At 34.0% G+C, this 20,837-nt stretch overlaps 1 protein-coding gene across 1 annotated transcript; it reads right to left on the reverse strand.

Annotated features, from left to right (window-relative positions):
* Positions 1 to 1,039: 1,039 nt before the first annotated feature.
* On the reverse strand, positions 1,040 to 20,018 carry LOC149804980 (homeobox protein SIX6-like). The gene is made up of 2 exons (XM_089946193.1): positions 19,254 to 20,018; positions 1,040 to 1,964 (listed from the first exon to the last, which is right to left on the reverse strand). The coding sequence occupies exons 1-2, from the start codon at positions 19,916 to 19,918 to the stop codon at positions 1,736 to 1,738; spliced, it is 894 nt and encodes a 297-aa protein (XP_089802319.1). The 5' UTR covers positions 19,919 to 20,018; the 3' UTR covers positions 1,040 to 1,735.
* Positions 20,019 to 20,837: the final 819 nt, after the last annotated feature.

The following is a 20,837-nucleotide window of genomic DNA, read 5'->3' on the forward strand; positions in this document are numbered from 1 at the left end:
TAAGGACCTCATTAAAGGTCTGTAGGATATTAATTGAAATTAAAAAACAATATATTGCATCATATGACATTGTTAGTCGAGTTTAACCCATTGCTATAATATATTAAGATGTCATAGTCTTTGCTGAAATTCTTGATAAATTGTGTCATTGACTGAGGACAACGTGCAAAAAAATTCAAACTGTTTTACTAGTTCTTTAACTGTCTATTCGAAGAATCAGATTTTATTTATCATATGAAGAAAAGCGTTAATTTCGTTTGACGAAATCGCAAAAAAGTATAGTCACATGACTATGATATACATTTGTTATCCTCTGTCACTACGTCACTGTCTTACATGACGTCACAATGTCATGGCAAGAGGCTCATTCTATGTGTTACGTATAGAAAAAGTATGATATTGGCATATTTATATATGTATCACTATAGTTGTGTCATACGTATACACCATATGATCAAGAGAAAAGTGCATACAGTACTGTCATGCGTCGGATATGTTTCAGTGCCCTGGATTTCCTGTTGCAAAAGCATGTCGATTCTCTTGCAATATTCACCCAGTTATTCTATAGTTGATAATTCACTGATGTTAGGTCTGTAATTACAGTTAATATAGAGAGGATATGTGCTTGTTCCGAGTGTGCAACTGATCATTATTATCGAGTCTGTGACACACTCAGGTTTTGCTCACACGGGAGTAAACATATTAGTTTCTCACTCGGAGCAAGCAAATTTTCATTTTTGTTATATGCTCGAACAATTTGACCAGCAGTATGCATAACAGACTGACGAACATAGCCGAATTCTTACTGCATACCGTCTCTCTCTCTCTCTCTCTCTCTCTCTCTCTCTCTCTCTCTCTCTGTACATTACTGATTATGATACGAACAAAAAATTATTTCCGATTTCATTTCCTCTCGCTGTAACCACTCTCTGAAATGAAACAATTACGTCTTTTAACCTGAATTTCCCGAACTAATACACAATAAAAAGCCAGAATTAATAACATGGAAAAACTCTCGACGAAAAGTAAATTTTACGCATTCTTTTCACATCTATTATTTATTCTTAAATATTTTCATAACTATAAAGAAGACGAATTGTAAATATATCGCAGAACAATACATAATAACAGCCAATATTCAGTTTGGCGGCTATCTTATATGCTTACTCTGCCATAATAGCCAAGTTTTGTGATCTCAACGTTCACTGTATCCACCACTAACTCATTTCTTGTCATTTTTTATTATTTGCGAAGTTATTGATTGAAGCTAATGAAGGTTCATAACGACCATCCAGTTAATATTTACATATAGCACTGTCTCGACTGGGTGGGAAAAAAGTATCTTCGCCAGGTCAACATGAAGAGACAAAATGTATTAATTAAAACTCTAGTCCTGCTGAACAATAACATTTCATTTGCCAATAAAGAGATGCAACGTGCACTAGAAGACAATGAATCTTCAATTTCCGAAGTAAATAAAACTCACTTCCGGTGCAGAACTTGAATTTCACGTCGGAAAACCAGTAATCCGGTATGGCATTAATCCTCTAGTCACCTGAGCACCACAATGTTGTTTTAACAAGGCGGATATTAAACAGGTATTTATGTTAATTAGCCAAATACCATCTTAATAATCACTGACAAGCAGAAACAATTTGTTTGTAAGATATGTTTTGTCAAAACAAAGCACGTTTAAGTTGACACTAAGACGCAGCGAAATGTTATATCTGTCTGGTCACGTAGGAGATGTGGACTGATTTTGATCATTGCTTGACACTGGTGTTCCTGGGTTACTTATATCATCAACGTCATCGTCTATATCAATCTTTTCATCTGTGTCATCAAAAGATTTGTTTTCACAGTCTCCGAACGACGCTGAAGAATCTTTGTCCCCGTCTGGCTCTGGTGAAGATGCATCGTAGCGACCTAGTTTATCGTGGCCGTGCAGCTGTTGTTGCTGTAATCTGTAAGGAGACGTAAAACACAGATGTCAAAGATTTATCTCTGAGGGACTCCTTAACAATAAAGAGTAAAATTACAGCACATTTTCTTCCATATTGCACTTATAATCCACCATCGATGTAAGGTAAAAATGAATAAGTACAGTTATTTGATACCGAAAAGAAAGTATGCGGTACAGTCTCATGTATGTAAATAAGGTCAATTTAATACAGAACAAAACCGGTTGATTTCAGACGACAAAACAGAGCAAAAATTGTTTTGCTTTTATGAAATTTTTTCGCTAAAACTGGAAGAATTACATTTTTGATGCGCTCATTTGAATTGAAATTACTCATATCCTTTGTCTGAAAATACTGTGTCAGTTCCAAACGGATTCTGATTAATGTTTCTTTTCTTTTAAAGAAAACCCAAAAGATTTAAGCAGAGCTAATGATTGTCCACACTTCTGTCTTCATCTGTCTGTCTATCTCTGCCGGGGAGGGGGGTTCTGGCTGAAGGGTCTAAAGCGCTCGCCTTTACCAATCACTGCCATCTCACCGTTGTTCGGGTGGTTTCGAGTCTCAGATTCGGCCAATGCGGGCACGTGAGAAAGCTCGACGTTAGCTTCCCGTGGGTAGGTAGTTCTTACTTGGATTTTCCCAGGTTCTTCGTCAACCGGTTATGCTGTTCGCCATGTACAGCCTGTCAGACGCTAAAAATGGCGTTCAACGAAAAGCAGTCTCTCTCTCTCTCTCTCTCTCTCTCTCTGCAAAATATACATGCACATTTTTAATCAAACCCATTTGTGTGATATGAATATCTAAATTAAATTTGTAACATTTTAAATCAGAGACCATAAACCTCCAAATAACAAAAACTGTTTTTCTTTATTACTTTTGTATATTTATTTCCACGGAAAATATAGCTATTGCGATTACATTACATATATATTTAGAACATCATGTATATGAAATTTACTACAAGAGTTTCATATAAATAAGACATACATATCATAAACAATTAATTTTCATTTTAAATTATTCATTTATTAAATTAAGAGTGTCAAAATTGAACAATATAAGTTATAGTGTAAGAGTCCTGTAGATTTTGAAAACAATGGGAGTATTGTGAAATCTGGAAAGCGACAAAAAAAAAGCTTTTAATAATAACTACTCTGGATTAATTTTGATTTCATTCAAAACACTTTCTTTCTATTAGGTCAATAACTATGGCAAATGAGGGAAAATATACAAAGCAAACACTAATTTAGGATGAAACTCCAAAAACACATCTCCAACAGCTGATATGAGATATCGAGTATATTGATGATAGGGGCAAAGATTAATGATAACACTATTGTGTGTGTGTGTGTGTGTGTGTGTGTGTTTTATCTGAAATATGTCTTGGCTTGAATATTGGAATCAGTGTTTACTGTGCTGTTTCTGTCCCTCAGAAAGCGGTATAGCATGATTTGTTTATAAGAGAAACACAGCAGGTAAAGAAAGAAATATATAGTTTTCAATCTGCAGATAAAATATCTTAGTAATTTTGCTACCCAAACTCTGGCTCTTTATATAATGTCTATCGAGTGACATGTATAGTATATGAGGTAAGAAGGTTTCTTCAACTGCATTGATTATGAAATATATTAATTTCAGTAAAATAATTTGTAGTCAAGTCAACAAAACAATGTTACCTTTATGATATTTGCTGTCAGCAAAGTTCTTCCTCGTTTTGCATAATTACTCAGAAAGTACAACACAATAGAGCATTTCTAGAATTGATGTGTGCGTGCGTGCGTGTGTGTGTGTGTGTGTGTTTAGGATTTTTAACGTAGCTTTAAAAACATGTCCGTCATAACGCTACGATGTCTGCAGTGTGGCTGTTTATAGTGATGTCTAGCACTGCGGCATCATGCCGCAGACATGTAGCATGATATCCCACCCAGTCACATTATCCTGACACCAGCCCGACCAGTCCTAACACTCACCTCTTAATGCTGAGTGCCATGCGAGGCAGCTGTTGGTACCATTTATGTAAGTCTTTGGTATGGCTCGGCCTGGGATCGAACCCATGACCTCCTACATCCGAGGCGGACGCTCTAACCATTAGGCCACCGGAGCGGTTCGATAACGCTATTAACTGAGTGGTATATTATTGTATGCGAACAGCAGATACAGAAAAGTTCCAATCTTCGTCGTTTTCAAGGAGGACTTGACTTTTAACTATAATGTGTAAACACGTGCACTTATTTTCTTTAACAAATTTTCTCTTTTAAAGCTCAAATTATTCTAAAACCTTTAACGCATTATGTCGTCTATAATACAAACTTTTGAATAAATTGTTCTCACAAAGGTCGCCAACGTCATTCGATTCAAATAGTGTGTATTTTGTTGCGTAGCTATCTTTACAAAACTGTCTTAGGACATTTACTGGTAGCCTGTAATTGGATAATATGAATTGAAACTATATTTCTATACTTTTCTTTATAACTTATAACTTTAAATTTCAAATCAACAAATAAGGTAAGTAAACCTTTAACTGCAAACGATATTTTCACCATCTATATTCATCTATAGTTTTCTGTAATTATTTCATGATACAGCTGTACTTCACATCAGTTTTTTTCCCTCTGGTGTTGTTTCTTTTATTTTTACTCTTTAACTCTGTATAATTTGATTTTGGTCCTTTATCGCGCAGACAACACGAATCCCACCCACCCCCATCTTAAAAAAGAAAGAAAATTAGTCAAAAACTAACTGCGATAAATTTCATGCCACCTCGATGAACATTAGGTAAGAAAAGATTCAAAACTTTGAGTAATATTCTACACTTAGAAAACACAAAATTATTGAACTCTTCCCCTGATATAAATACTTCAACAGTAAATTCAGTTTTAAATTTATTTGTTTAGCGGGATTAACAAAGTTACTTGTATAATGCAATTACACAACATGAGACTATCTTTTACTTGGTTAGTCAATATTTTCTTTTTCATTTCCTAAAAACAGTCGTAAAAAAATTGTTATTTGCATATTTTGTCTGCTTGAAACGAATTTTTTAACATACCATTTCACGTACCCTCAAAATGTCTGCGAAATTTAATGAGATTCTCCTTGAGAAAATTCGAATGGAGAAAGCTATCTTTTAATACTTTTAATATTGCACTTTCGTGACTTACCTGTTTATAAAATGGAAGTATTTCATTAGGGGTGGCTTAATCCTATTAACACCCTATTTAAATTAAAATATCTGCATTTATACCTTTGTTCGGTTCTTTATATATTCTAAGCGGATAAATTTAATTTGGCTCACTATAAAACCGGTAAAACAGTCCTTTTGAAAACAATATTCAATAAAGGTCAAAGCGATCGGTTTCAGAGCAATTATTTGAAAATGTACACAAGGAATCTCACAAGGGCTGAGCGTAATGCCGGTTGTTTAATTTTAAAAACGATAATAAAAAAGCGCGATTCTGTAGTCTAAGAAGGTTTTCACATGTGTCAAGTCGACTCCCAGAAAGGTTCAATTACTTTGAAAGGATTCGTTTAGCATGTCTTTCATAAGTATCTGTTCTGGTAAATATTGAACTTATTGATTTGAAGCTCAAGATTATGAAAATTTGAATTACCTGAATCGACAAGTTTTATAAATGCAAACATGTCAAATTGTTGTATTACATTTCCTGACTAGAGAAGACACATGCAAATGGCTCAACTATCAAATGCTTCCGGAATCATACATAAAACGACTGGTAGCCCCAGTTTGAAGCAATCAAAATTGAAGCGGTAGAACAAATTTGTTTAGCAGCAAAGATTCTCAAAGTTTATACATGTTCCCCATTCTACCAATTTATATTTCCAAGATCTGGATATAAATTATTATTTGGCTTTATATGTTTTAACTGATAATTTAGCTTTCGAAATGTTATCTTCTTACGGCTGAAACATTCACATGGAAGTTGTGAAAATTGCCCGGAATGTGAACGATAGCATCTCAACATCGAACTACTATGGGTATAATACAATTTTTCAAACATAAAATAAAAGTATCTTTTCCTGTAGCCTCTTTATCAGTTTCTGTAAAGTCATTGTCTTTTAAATTTCTCCCGAAGTTGACTTTCCCGTATGTTGATACTGGAATGTTATGCTACTTCTTTAAACTCTGCCATTTTTTCACATTATAAATATTGAAATTTAATCAAATTTAGTCTTAAAACCTAGGTCACATGTGATTAATAATTACTCATAAAATACTCCATCATGACTCTGAATCCCACGAAATGTTTTCTAGACACAGGTTAAAAATACCTATCTTTACAATGACATTGTAGAGTTGTCTATAATTTATATTTATAATGATTTTAGAGTAGCAATAAAGAATTTAAAACCGGTATATATTTATTAATTTTATATACTCACGCTGCATAATATTATTAGCGGTTAATTTAAATGGTGATGAGCAGAGTGGTATGTTTCTGCATTCCCGCCTTCTCATAGAAATTGGGCAGATTTTATGGTGTCCACAACAGACACTGACCGCAAAAATGCGCTAATCAGATTTAGTTTGACAGCTGATATACTTGGTAAAGTCTCGCTCTCGACGTGACACCGGAAATCAGCGGGGGAGCAGGCTCGGACTGACAGACTGACATTCAAGCTGTTCCTTTAACTAGCTGTACTTATTCATCCCAACAAATGCACGTACGAAATGTCAGATATTTTATTTTTCTCGTAGGGTTAAACGTTTGTCATTTCATGTTAAAGCGTCAATTGCATCTAGCATGACAAGTGATATGTTAATATGGCGCAAACAGATAAATGCACTTCTTTAATGGCAAAATAAACATTTTTTTATGATGTATATCCAGAGGCATTTGTAACGCACGGCTCTGATGTATCAACGGTGTATGTATGGCGGTGGTTCTCATGAGTCTTTAGGGGACATACAAATTAATATCATGGTTCCCACATACACTCTACTTTCTATGGATAACCTCAGTTACTCTCACGTGTTGGGGGAAGCAATAATTTTTTTCAAAAATTCCTTTTATCAAGTATACTTAATTATTTCAACACGTCAAGATTATCTGGAAATACTATCATGCGTCATTTCAAAAGTATTGTGGCAACGAACAAAATATTTCGTGAATTCGAAAACAGAATAAGACCAATACTAAAATGGTCCATTCTGCAGTAATAAGGAATCTATTCGTTATTATTTAATTAACAAAGATTGGCAACAAAGTGTAAGCATCTGAGGTATTTTGTTCGATAGGCGCGCATTTCCATCAAAACTATTTTGAATACCGACAAACAATATTTTCATGTTCCTACTTCCTAGCTTAAATATGAAACAAAATGAATGCAAAACTTTGAATGATACAGGATATCCCGCCACATATTTGTTATCAACTGAGGCAGACATATAATCTTTTTAGTTTTGTCGAGGAAAAAAGTGAATAGGTCTTTCTTTCTATTATCCCTCTAGGAAAATGTCAACACATACGGTGCCATTTCACACTGAGAGAGCGACACCGTGTCAAGTTTCACCTTACTCCCTCAGGAACCTCTTCTTTTGTCCGTTTTGCTACAAACACAATCATATACTGGCAAAACCAACATTTGGATTGAAAATGAAATTCCTTCTTTCGTGCAGCGAACAAACCATTGGTACCTAGATTTGCTTACCGGCGTGCCATACTGTTTAAATTAATGTTAATAAATACTTGCGTATCCGGCGCAGAAATGACACGAAAACTTTCTTATATTTTAGTGCACAGTATAAGAGAGTGTCTTCTCCCTTTCAATTGTAAAGCATTGTCGCATAAAAAGCGGTTATTTCGCTCCTCAATCTCTCAAGTATTTCAAAGTGACTTAATTCATGCAGGGGTACTTTGTCAACTATCCATTATCGTCACAACAGAAGAATATTTCTTATAAAAAGGCAATACAAATAGTGTCACTTTTATAGAAGAATGCAGGATCTCTCAATGACGATGTCAATAGTGTACCACTGTTCTACAACTCTCTTGATGGCGACAGCAATTCCTCCGAACCCATGTCACTTCCATTTAACAAACATAAAAAGTAAAATTAAAGTAAGGTTGTTGTCACACTGTAATTCACCCTTATCAATTTCGAGTCAATGTTAAAGAGAGCTATCTTGTTAAGCCCACTTTGTGTCAGCCGTCATGTCTACCTACTCAAAATTCAAACCGACAAGGTTTGTTCTTCTATCCCTCCCTTATCCAGACAATTACGGTCTTCATGCGTCCACTCAACGCTTTAGCTTATTTTCTACACAACTTAATAACAGCGACAGCAGCGATCAATGTCACCTAGTCACGTCCTCAGCATCAACGTCTTTATACGAAAAGAGAACTGGAAAGGTTTTTCCTCTCCTCAAATTAGCTTTTCCTAACTCTATTATTCCGTCCACACTTAAGTAGTTAGGTTGGTTATTGAAGACGAAATTGATATGACAAGTAAATCTCTAGGCAAGAAAAACAGACCAAAGGATTCCTAATGTGGTTAAGGAAAGGAAATAGCAATTCATTGCCAAAAGCGAGAAAAGGCGTCATAAACTGGTAAAGAGTGCAACACCTGCAAACTAAGAAAATTCTGTTCTGATGATGGTGGAGTAGAAGAGCTCTTGATGACCATCAACTAAGGCATTTTTAAATGAAATGCATGCCATTTAAGATATTTGCAATTCAGACATTTATTATTACTTAACGACAATTTATAATTCAGTCTAATTACACGGTTATTTTGTGGGCAATTTTCATGGTAAATTTACGTTTTCTGCGTTAAAATTTTGAGCAAGGAAGACCCGCTTACCCTTCCTCTCCAACCCAACTTTCAACACGTTTTTATATTAATACAGATATTACGCAGGTTTATATTCTCCGACCCGAAATCATATCAGCACGATTCCGGTTTATTCAAAGAGTATGCATATGAAAAACAGATTTTGTGGTTGAAAAAAGAAACCCTGAAGCAAATAAGGTTTTGAGAAAGTCAGTTCTAGTTTTCGATAAATAAAGAAATGTATACAATATTCTAATTTTATTTTCGTCTAAGGGGCCCCGAGTAGCCGAGTGGTCTAAAGCGCTCTCGGTTACCGATCACTGCCATCTCACCTCTGTCTGCGTGGGTTCGAGTCTCGGATTCGGCCAATGTGGGTATGTGAGAAAGCTTGCCAGTAGCTTCTCGTGGGTCGGTGGTTCTTTCCGGAGTTTTCCCTGGTTCTTCCTCCACCATTAATACTGGCCGCCATGTATAGCCTATCGTGTGCTGAAAAATGGCGTTAAACCCTACAACAACAACAACAATTTTCGTCTACATCTCATCTATTTCTTATAGTATTTTTTAAGTACAACGAACTGTGTGATCTTGCTAGCAACGTGACTTTTCTTATCCCAGATTGATGTCGAACTAAGATACAGTAAATTATTCTGGAAGTCTGTGGGAGCCTCTGATGCCTCAATATAGTATTATGCTCACATTTAAGCCTCTCTTTTGCATTTCTTTGCTTTGTATCCATTTTATATTCCAAAGATTGTATACCAATTTATCATCTGTCAATAATTCAATTTTGTTGTTCCCAAATCAACATTTTGTTCAGCGGTCGATGATTATATTTTGATTCACACACACACACACACAAACACACACACACACTGCATTTCTTTGTTCCGATTCTGTTCTTATCGTTTCAAGCGTCTGTCGTATAATTCCCATTCTGAATAGTTTGTAACCTTCTAACCGTCCAAATATCGTATCACTGTCTCTTTGCCGTTTCGATAAAAGGTCCTGGAGGCTCGCCTTCTGCTTTAAATCATGTTTAATAAAGTGAATGGATTCCTAGCGAAATTTAATAAAACTTATATAATTTCTAAAGACGGGGGGGGGGGGGCATTTCAAATCATTTGTATTTTACCGGGTAGGATACAGTATAAAATAATATTCCGTCTCGTCTTTGAGCCTTTGTAATACCACCCCGTCTTCGTAATGTTTCCAGTGTTGCAAACGATGATATAAGTACTGGCTAAGAAAGACTTCATTTATGTAACAACTTTCACTTTGACTATCCATAAGTGGGTTTTAAGTGATAAATGTAAATAACATTGCATCTCATAATTATTTCTGTTTCAAATTCTGAAGTCCAAATCTGAACCAGTTCAGTACATATTTGTCTGCACATTCTGAAACACATTTTCAAAATTACGGGAACATTGCGATTTATGTTTTACACACAGACTGTAAAAAAGGACGATGACGCTGAGAAACACAGTAAAGGTTCTTGTACAAACATTCGCTTGGCTATTTGTAAGTAATATCAAACCATATCGGTGGGGCTTATTATTCTTTGTCAAGTTTGGTGACGATTTATTTCCATTAAGACGTTGTCCTCCTATCTCCATATCATTGAAAACTTTGTCAAACAAACTCTCTATTCTCAACGAAGATATGACATATCACATTATGAGCCGTCAAGAGCATTGCTAACTCACAGCTAATATCTTAGGGTATAACGCTCGAGCCCCTAAGCCATTACACAATGTTGAGATCATTGGTAGGCCCAATGATATGGATACGGATAGCAGAGGACGGCATTTGACTGCTGCGTACTGTGAATCTCGTCATTGGCAGGTGCGAGATGTAAACATAAATACAATAGGACATTTAGCTTCTTATCAGAGAAATAAGACTGAAAGATCTAAGGTGAATCGGTTGACTAACAGGTGTATACTTATATAAAAATCAATATCAATATAGAGTAATATCGGCCTACACCATATCCACATTGATCACCGTTTATTCCGAACAATCTCCACTATGAAACGCAAAACTTTCTCTAAATTGAATTAAGTGAAAGCAGTACGTGACAAACACTTAATTTGAGGCCGGAAGATGCTTGGCATTGGAAATATTTAGAAATAATTATTTTGAAAAAGAGTATAATGGATCTGTCAGAAATATTAGTTTCTCAGCAATAAGGTGATCATAGACTTTTGGGGGGGCGAGAAGCGTCGTGAAAGTATTTTTTGCCACCTGACAAGTTACTAAAATTCCCGTTGACAAGACATGTGAAACTGGATAGGGTCAAAGTGTTTTATTTCCAAGCCTCAAATATGCTTGTTATCAGCTTAAATAAACTCACCCGTTTAGACAAATGGGACTTTAGGTTCGGTGATCCTAAATGTTTAACTAAGGAAATCGAGATATTTAGTTCAAACCTCAGCTAAATCCCGCCCCCCCCCCGCCCCCCCCCCCCCCAACTGTATTTTGCTTGACTAGGGGCACGTGTTAAAATATCATCCATCTGTTTCCTGGTTACATCTTGATGTCGATGTATTAAATCTCCTTGTTTTGCCAAACTAGGACAAACTTCATTCTGTATCAAACTGCCATCCAACGGATTTAAATAAATGGCTGCTCCATAACAATCGGTAAATGAGAGTAGCAATAGTTGGCGACTATTGCTGCTTTATGTATGTATGTATGTTGTTGTTGTGGAGTTTAACGCCATTTTTCAGCACACGATAGGCTATGCATGGCGGCCAGTATTAATGGTGGAGGAAGAACCCTGGAAAACCCCGGGCAGAACCACCGACCCACGAGAAGCTACTGGTAAGCTTTCCCACATACCCACATTGGCCGTATGTATGTATGGATGGATGGATGGGTGGATGGATGCATGCATGCATGCATGCATGCATGTATGTACGTGTGTACGCATGCATGCACACACGCACGCACTAATGAACGACTGGCTGACTAACTGACTGACTGACTGAATGAATGAATGAATGAATGAATGAATGAATGAATGAATGAATGAATGAACGAATGAATGAATTAATTAATTAGGTGCCGACAAAACCAAAGTCTAAATTTCTTATAATGAAAATCTGTAAGTATTTTTATTTTGGGACTTTCGATTCTTAATCAGTTTATAACATATTTTTTTCTCCATGCTTGTCCCTGGATAACGGTTGAGATGAGTCTGGATTCTGTATTTTACATTTGCAACTTGTGGGTACCAATGGAAGTCAGCATGTAATGCTACCTCAAAACATTGTTTTCCCTAAATTATATTGCTCACCAAATTCGAAATACGTGTATAAGCTAAATACACTGTCTCAATAATTGAGGGAAAAAATATATGTAGTTATTCATCGCAGACCAGAAGTGAACAAAAAACAGTGTTTGATATCGTCTTTCTGATTACAAATATAGTAGCTGACAGTTTTGACAGCCGTTAGAATTTTGATGAAGTGATTGCATAATCGGTCGTAGAAATATGATCAAATGGCTGTTAAATGATTAGTGTATTACATTCAGGTCATGATAATGCTATAGTAATTCCACATTGGAATTTGAAGGTACTTATATACAGGCACATCATTGCAAAGGGCGACAATTTCAACATGGGTAGCTATCATTTGTAAGCTTTTGCACGAGAAGAGAGAAAAAACTACGATAAAACTACGAAACTACGATAGCCAGTATTCCAGTCCTAGCAGAGTAAAATAATATTATTAATAATGAAATGAGAGAGAGAGAGAGAGATTATCTCCAAATGTAGAGAGCGATTATCTCCAAATGTAGAGAGAGAGATTATCTCCAAATGTGCTACTCTGTTTTAACTCGAGGAAGAAATCGATTATCTTATAAGTCTAAAGGTTTAATGTGAAGCATACTCTCTCTCTCTCTCTATCTCTCATAACACACACACACACACACACACACACACACACACACACACATATATATATATATATATATATATATATATATATATATATATATATATATATATATATATATATATATATATATATATATAAAGTATTTATGATGACCTATATAATTAAATATATAACTAAACTTGTAATGTTTTAAAATATAAGTCAAACACTGTATTTTTCCGCGGCTTCTGTTTTTATCATCATCATCATCATCATCATCTTCTTCTTCTTCTTCTTCTTCTTCTCTTTCTTCTTCTTCTTCTCAGTGATAATATTGTTATTATTATAACATATCGCCTGTTCAATTTTTAATTAGTTATTTTTTCTCTAAAGAATGTTAATTTTCTCGTCAGATTTTGCTTGGCGATTTGTTTTTTTTTTCATCAGGTGATCAAATATGACTATTTATCCAACTTAAAATGCCAGATTAAGAAGAACGAAAGAAAGAAAAAGAATGCGAAAAGAACAAGGGAAAAAAAAAACAAAGACTGTTGATATACATGAAAACATGTAAGTACGATGATGAAGATGACGATGACAAGAACATCATTAATAATAATAATAATAATAATAATAATAATTGTATTGTTATTAATCATCATCATCATCAACATCATCGTCGTCGTCATCATCATCATCATTGGAAGTAGATGGCAAAGAAGATAAGTTAGAAAGAAGAAAACTTGGCACATGAATACAGCAGTAAGTGGCGAACGGCAACATATTGGGAATCAACAAAAAATGAAAATACATCAGTAGAGTATTGATGTGATTTTCAGGATGTGAAATTCAAAGTTGCATGTATTATGCACACAATTCTTTGATGTACGCATTATTTAAAGGATACATATTAAATAAGAAAATTAAAGTGAAAAAGAATTACAACTTTAAGAGTTACTACTTGTTATACTGCTAAACCTGTCATTGGATTTCGCAAAAATTACCGTGGCATTTGATTTTTTGAAGTGATATATATTTGATATATTGATTCCTGCTTATCTTTACCTTGAAGGTTTGAAATTTGGATACGGTTGGATAGGAAAATTTAAAAATTATTCTGAACAATTTGTCTTTTAGAGAGGAATAAAAACAGTAAACATCTCTTGTTTGAAGATGACAAATTTGAATTTTATGTGATCCATATGGATGCATATTGTATGTATCCTTTAAATTTGCATGTTTTTATTACATGTATATATTGTATAAAGTTGATATGTATATATTGTACAAAATTTATCATTTTAAATGTTAGTTACTTCGAACCTAGGCAATTGCGGGCCATTTTCTTCCCAACGTTAGAATTTATTGTACAGTCGATGTCAAAATTGCTAGTCGGAAAACATTAAGCTATATTTTCTTATCCGTTCGTTTTATGTTATTATATTTATGAATTCTATACGATTCATAAGCTTTAATTGACATAATTGAAATTAGTATTTTGACCATTTTTTAATGATAACAATTTTTCTTTATTTTATCCGATTTACTTATTTGTTAAATCATATTCATCATCACGATTCATAATCATTATCATCCTTATTATTATCATCCTTATTATTATTATTATTATTATTATCATTATTATTATTATTATTATTATCGTTATTATTTGTATTATGTGATGGTGATAATTGTTTTTCTTTTGTTTCTTTTTATATTCCTTATCAGAATATAGTTTAATATACATTTCTTGTTTTGTATTGAAATAAAAGTTGCGGCATGTACTTTTTCCACCGTCTCATGGTATTTTCACTGATATTAACTGTTTCTCGATTAAGTTTAAATCATTGTCTTTAGCATTATGGAACAGATGTCTGATGTATTTCGGCATAAGCAATGTTTTATAATAACCTTTCTTAAAATTTATAAATTTTTATCATAATCACAGTTAATATTTTAACTAACTTTAGCAACATTTTAAATATTACGTGAGGAGCTCTCACTGTAAATATATTCTCTGTAAATTCCATCTTGACGAATTATGATTAATATTATCACTGCATTTCAAAAGTAAAATAGCTAAAATTTAAAAAAAAAGATATGTTGAAATAATCTGAGAAAAAATTATTCTGCACTTACTGTTCACTGCGAAAAAAAAAAGCCCTTAAGTTTGAATAGCAATATTAACCCCATGATATAGTCAGTAATTTGGAGTTAAGCGCAACAAGCACGGTTATCAGTTCTATATTTGATTTACTAACACATCTGAGAAAACTGACCACAAGAAATTTTGCGTAGACTGCACATTGCAACACAAACGTATATAACCGTAAATCAATTATTTCACAGTTTACACAGCAAAAATATTTCTATTCAGAAAAATATATAAAACACTTAAGCGCCATAAGGTTTGTTTCCAGTCTGATCTCAGTCAAGATAACTTTATTGTATCGTTATTTTTCTTTACCTGGTTGATTTGTACTTAGTACATAATTAATGAACCTCCATTACTATCCTTTTATAACTAATTTTATTTGCCGGTCGATTTCAGAGACTCCTGATCGCTGGCTAACATGCTTTTTGTCATAACCTAGAGATCGGTCGGCATGTGATAAACAATTTACTGTTATTAAATCACGGTTTGGAGCTTAACCTCCCACAACTTTTATCTGCCAATCACACTTTGTAACATTTCGATAATTGGAAAAGAATGAGACAAAACTGTTAACATCAATTTGTTGTGATTTTGGACGATAACTGGGATTATCTGAAGGTATGAGTCTGTGTATATCACAAATGTACGTTTGCAAAGACATAAACAAAATGTATTTTTGGAAGATGACTCATATACAAGAAGATTAATGTACGTTTTGAGAGCATTTGTCATTCAGAATCCTCGATAATACATACAGTAGATATAATAACTGTAACCAGATATAACAATTCATCACACAGCTACGTGCAACATTTCTGCGGCACTTTCATTACGTCTTTGATTAATCATTAATTCTGTTTATCTATAAAAACGCATGGTGTTCAAATGAATTATGATTTTATAAATTAGTAATTATACATTATTAATAATTAAACATCAATATATAAATGATAACATCATGCCTTATATAGTTTTATTTTATACATACAGACATACATTCATATTTACATTACATACATACATACATACATACATACATTCATACATACATACATACATACATACATACATAGAAATATTATTATATTTATAAATTGTTGTATACATAATTATGGATCATGTAAAATTTTAAAATTATATATTTTATCAAATTATAATTCAGTTTAAAACCATACAGTTAAGACAGTATGTCAAGCAAGCCTGGTGATCAATACATGCTACGAAAGCAGATGATGTAATGGAGTTTTGTGTGTGTGTGTGTGTGTGTGGTGTGTGTGGTGTGTGTGTGTGTTGTGTTTGTGTGTGTGTGTGTGTGTGTGTGTGTGTGTGTGTGTGTGTGTGTGTGTGTTTTAACCAAAGAATGTATAACGTCAATGTCATGGATAATATACTCGAATGAAATGGGTGGACATATTTGAAAATGTCAAAAATTCAACGCAACGAGCAAAAAAACGGGTCTTTTAATTCACAGAATGAAATTTTCAATTTTGGATTACATTTGTTTGCTTAGAGTTTCTTTGTGCCCTTCAATTTGAGAAGACAAAAATGTAAGCTAAATTAAAGTAAAATAAATGTAGGGACATCTATCCATTAAACCAATATTACGTATTTAACGTTCAACAATAATTTTCTGTCATAATCAAAAACAGGGGCAACAGTTTTACGAAAAGCAATTTGTCTCAATGGATAAAAATCCGTAAATTTTGTACCAATATGTACCACCAGTAAAATTTAGGTGAAATTTTTATTTTTGAAATTCGGTGACATAAGTGTTTCTAGAACATACAAAAGCCATATATTTGGAAATATCAACTGAAACCCGTGTTTTGTGATGCACGGGTATAAATTTCCTGTTTTCTGAGAACATTATATTATCCTGTCGCATTCTACAAGAAATAATTTGGTGTCATCTCAAGCTAGTCGTTCCAGTTTAACGTAATTTGTGATCGCTATAGAGCAGTGACAATTTCTTTTACTGAACTTCTTCAATGCTTTACGCGTCTGTAATTTCTTTCAAATTGTACCTATATAAGTAGTGAGTTTTATTTTGAAAAGTCAACTCTTTCTTGTCCAATAGTTTCATTTCTTATATTAAATTACTATTCTCAGCGATTAGTTTTACTGGGTACATGCTAAACGCTTCATGTCGAAATCATATGTAAGCGATATACATTTTTCGTCGAATTTGGCTAAATCAGCATGATAGGGTAAATATGTTAACGTTTATTTTCATGAACCATGGACTTTTCCTTTTTTTCGCAAAAATTGTGTGCTCCTAAGAGTGTGTGAATATATTTTAGACTACCTGACGATAATGCATACAGTAATAAAAGATCATACTGCCGATATGAAGTTAATAACAATTACTTATAACAAATAATATAAAAATGTAACAAATAATGAATTCGTAGCTATATTTGGATGTATGTTTGTTGATACTCATTTCAACCATTAACTACTTTCGTTGCTTACAAAATTTATTTTGTATTCAAAATAATATTTTTATATATGACGTTGTCAATGATACTAGTGTCTTCACTTGTCTGTCCAAATTTAAAATTATAAACATTATTTTTCATTTTTAAGACGAAATATTTTTGGCACTGATTATGACGCGAATAAATGTTTTTGGCGCGTTTAAAGTTAAAGTATCTAATTTTTCTTAATCTCACAATGTAGTTTCGCTTCTTCAATCATTAATTTGCTTTTTTCTTCTTCTCGAAAATGGTATCGCTATTTACTGATGGAGACGATATTCCTAGCTATGCTATTAATTCTTTCTTTTGCACTTTTGTCTCCCTCTTTATTGCCAAAACTATTTTATTGGTATGACGACACCTAATAAAAACGAAAGAGATAACGGGAAAAGGTTTACACACTTTTGTAGGTCGATACAATCAATAAACTTCCCCATATGAGATAAATGGTTCTAACTTGTCAAAAGTCAGGTGTACGAAATTTATCATTGACTTTAACAGTCAGTCAGACCTTTGTTCATTTATAACTTTTATTTTCCACATTTGTCTTTCCATTTATCTATGGGGATTATTTGTACCTTTAATCGTAACTATATGTTTACGCCCGGGGGATCAAAATGATCCAAACATTACGTATTGCATTATAATTGATTGTTTCGTCTTTGTGTGATCAGTTAAACAAAATATATGATTCTGATTTACCTTTGACAACTCACCGCAAAATTATAATATTGCTGCATATGAAAGTGATGTTTTACCACAAGGTTTTAGAAAAAAATAAATAAAGAAGAAATCCTATTATGACCAAGGTCCTTTTCGGGTAAAAAAATAAGTAATAATCTGTCCATAAAGACTGCATTTAACAATACATATTTAATACAATGCACTTGAAACACTGAGAAATATGTAGCAGAAGGGTTTTATTGACATATTCGACTGTTAAGAATCTCTGATAAAGTTTTAACAGTTGCCATTTCTGTATTCAAGCACAATGGTTGAGTTTACTTTTAATCAGTTCATCAATGTGACAACTCTCTTCACAGATAAAGATAAGAAAAGGTAGAAGAAAACAGTTACATTGTCACTGTACTTAGTCATTTCGAGCTGGCAAAATGACAGTCGGACCCCACGGCGGAAGGTTTTTCCTCTGATCATTTGCTAAACAAGCCGTTATAGATGAGATTTTATGATCGTGGATTCTTCTGGAGGTATCTCAATTATCGGTCTTAGCCTTGTTAGTATAACTATTTTATTGAGGAAAGTCGGGGAGACTGTATTGTGTGAATACACATAAGTGATTAAAGGAAAATAACATTCAAACCTTGATTAATTTATGTGAGAGGAAGAAAAATATATGTTCATCTAAGTGGCGAAACGATTGCTATAATAATGGATTTACAAGGCAATTTATATTGAATTCAGATATATATATATATATATATATATATATATATATATATATATATATATATATATATATATATATATGAGAACACGTACTTGTCACTCTGTTATTAAATTAACGGTCATGTGTTTAGGCTTCACAAATTTTTGCAGCAACGAATGCTTAATTAAACAAGGCAATCGTTTGCTTTCACACAATTCCTCCTGACCCAGGGGTCATAACACTTTTGAATATTTGAGTTTGTACTTACTCTAAATTTATTGACTAGAGAAAGAAAGAAAACCCAACTTTATTTTTCACAAGAGCAAGGCGATGTAAATACCGGGATTATATATCAAAATCACTTGACTTTAGTTTGACATATTTCTATAGAAGTGATTTAGACTAATGCTAAGGTTTTAGCTTTGCCTTCTGTGTATGAGTTACTGCATTTGGTACTGGAAGCCGCAAGTAAAAACTCTTCACGTGTGCAGAGTCATCGGCGTACAGTAAATTAAGAATATTCTAATAAGTGATCAGAATCCTACATGTTTTTGATATAAGTATTCTCATGAAATATTTTGAGTATGCATTTACCTGTTTTTAGCGGCCGCTGCTCTATCTCTCTGCCTTCGGTTTTTGAACCAGTTTCCAACTTGTGTCGGCGTCAACCCAGTTGCCTGAGCTAATTCTCGTTTCTTTGTCGGGTTCGGGTAAGGATCTTGCAGATACCACTCTCTCAAAAGGTTCCGTGTTCTCTCTTTGAAACAATGTGTCTTCTGCTCCCCGTCCCATATTGTTCTTGGCAGAGGGAACTTTTTCCTAACTCTGTACTTGTCAACGGGCCCCAGGGGCCGTCCACGAAGTTTTTCGGCTTCCTGGTAATGTGCTTCGAGCCACATTGCTTGAAGTTTCGCGTGTGAATCCCTTGTGAATTTGTGATTTTCGAGAATGTGGTACAAGTCTCTGAAATTTCCAGTGTGAAAGGACACTAGAGCTCTAGCTCTCAAGACAGATTCGTGTTTATTCAAAGCTTCAGATGCAGATGGGTTTACTGGCAAGGACCACAGGAATCGGCCAAGTCTTTCAATATCTCCACTCTCCTCCAAAGTTTCACAAACTTGCGCCACCTGTGCGGGTGTAAAATGCAAAGTTGGAAAAGCAAACATTGTAATGTTTTGAAAATACCTCAGAATATTGGCATGATAAGAGTTTTCCAACGTGTTTTCTTTGTCTTGGACGTAACCAAAGTATGTATCCATAAATTAAATGAAATCTTCTTAAAGTAAAAGCACACTCTTCAATTCACGTCATCGTCTAAGAAACTCAAGTCATAATATCATGTATCTATGTATTTCTCTTCATTCACCGACGCTTCTTATACACCGAATGATAGCTTCTTTTGTGGCTCTTGTAAGTACTTCCCACTTCAATAGAACAAATACGATTTAACATCGAGTACCTGGGTGTGGCCAATGGATTACAATGTGTCAACTTTTTTTGATATCATTGTATGATAGCACTATCGAGTTGAGAAATCATTAGCCGGAGAAGAATGATTGGCTGCCTTGTTATCCGGGGATTGGCTTTCGGGAAAGATGTGTCAATCAAGAGCACCATGTGCCAATCATCATGAGAGCGGACAATAAGTCACAGTCAGCTACCACAGGGATTTGTGGTAAGGTTTGCTCGTGTGTTATCGCTAGCTATCTGGTGATGCTTTTTACTTTGCCCCAGGGTCAGGCTATATTAGATTTTTTTCCCCTTAATATTGCCAATGTGTCATAAAGAAATAATGTTTTTAATAAAAAACGCGAGCACTTTAAAGTGAATTGTTGAGCTTGAAAATAGATTTGTTCTCAGTGTTACCAATGTGTCATGAAAGATGGGTTTTATATGAAAATACGCTAGTATCATTGTGACCTCGAGGTAATGCAAGTTTTAAAATAATCTTTACGCAGTTCAATCAGTAGAAAATAATACATTTGCATTTGTGTCTAAATTGCTTTGATTTACTAAGATGCATGGAAGAAGAAAAAAAAAGCGAAATACTAGTAGCATGTTATTGACAGCTATAAACCCGTACATGTGATATGCATATAGCCTTTATAAACAGGTGCTTTTTCATTCTAATCTTGCGAAAATACGCCTGTAGTATATGTGCATGTGAGCAGTATGCAT

Source organism: Sinohyriopsis cumingii, chromosome 2, assembly GCF_028554795.1.
Source record: "Sinohyriopsis cumingii isolate HCF-2022 chromosome 2, ASM2855479v2, whole genome shotgun sequence".
In the NCBI taxonomy this organism is placed as follows: domain Eukaryota; kingdom Metazoa; phylum Mollusca; class Bivalvia; order Unionida; family Unionidae; genus Sinohyriopsis; species Sinohyriopsis cumingii.

What these genes read in the sequence shown, in the direction of transcription:
- LOC149804980 (XM_089946193.1), bottom strand. Translation starts at nt 19,918, where the DNA reads ATGGATACATACTTTGGTTACGTCCAAGACAAAGAAAACACGTTGGAA. An exon ending in GCAGCGGCCGCTAAAAACAG is followed by an intron (nt 1,965 to 19,253) that starts GTAAATGCATAC and finishes GTCTCCTTACAG; the next exon opens with ATTACAGCAACAACAGCTGC.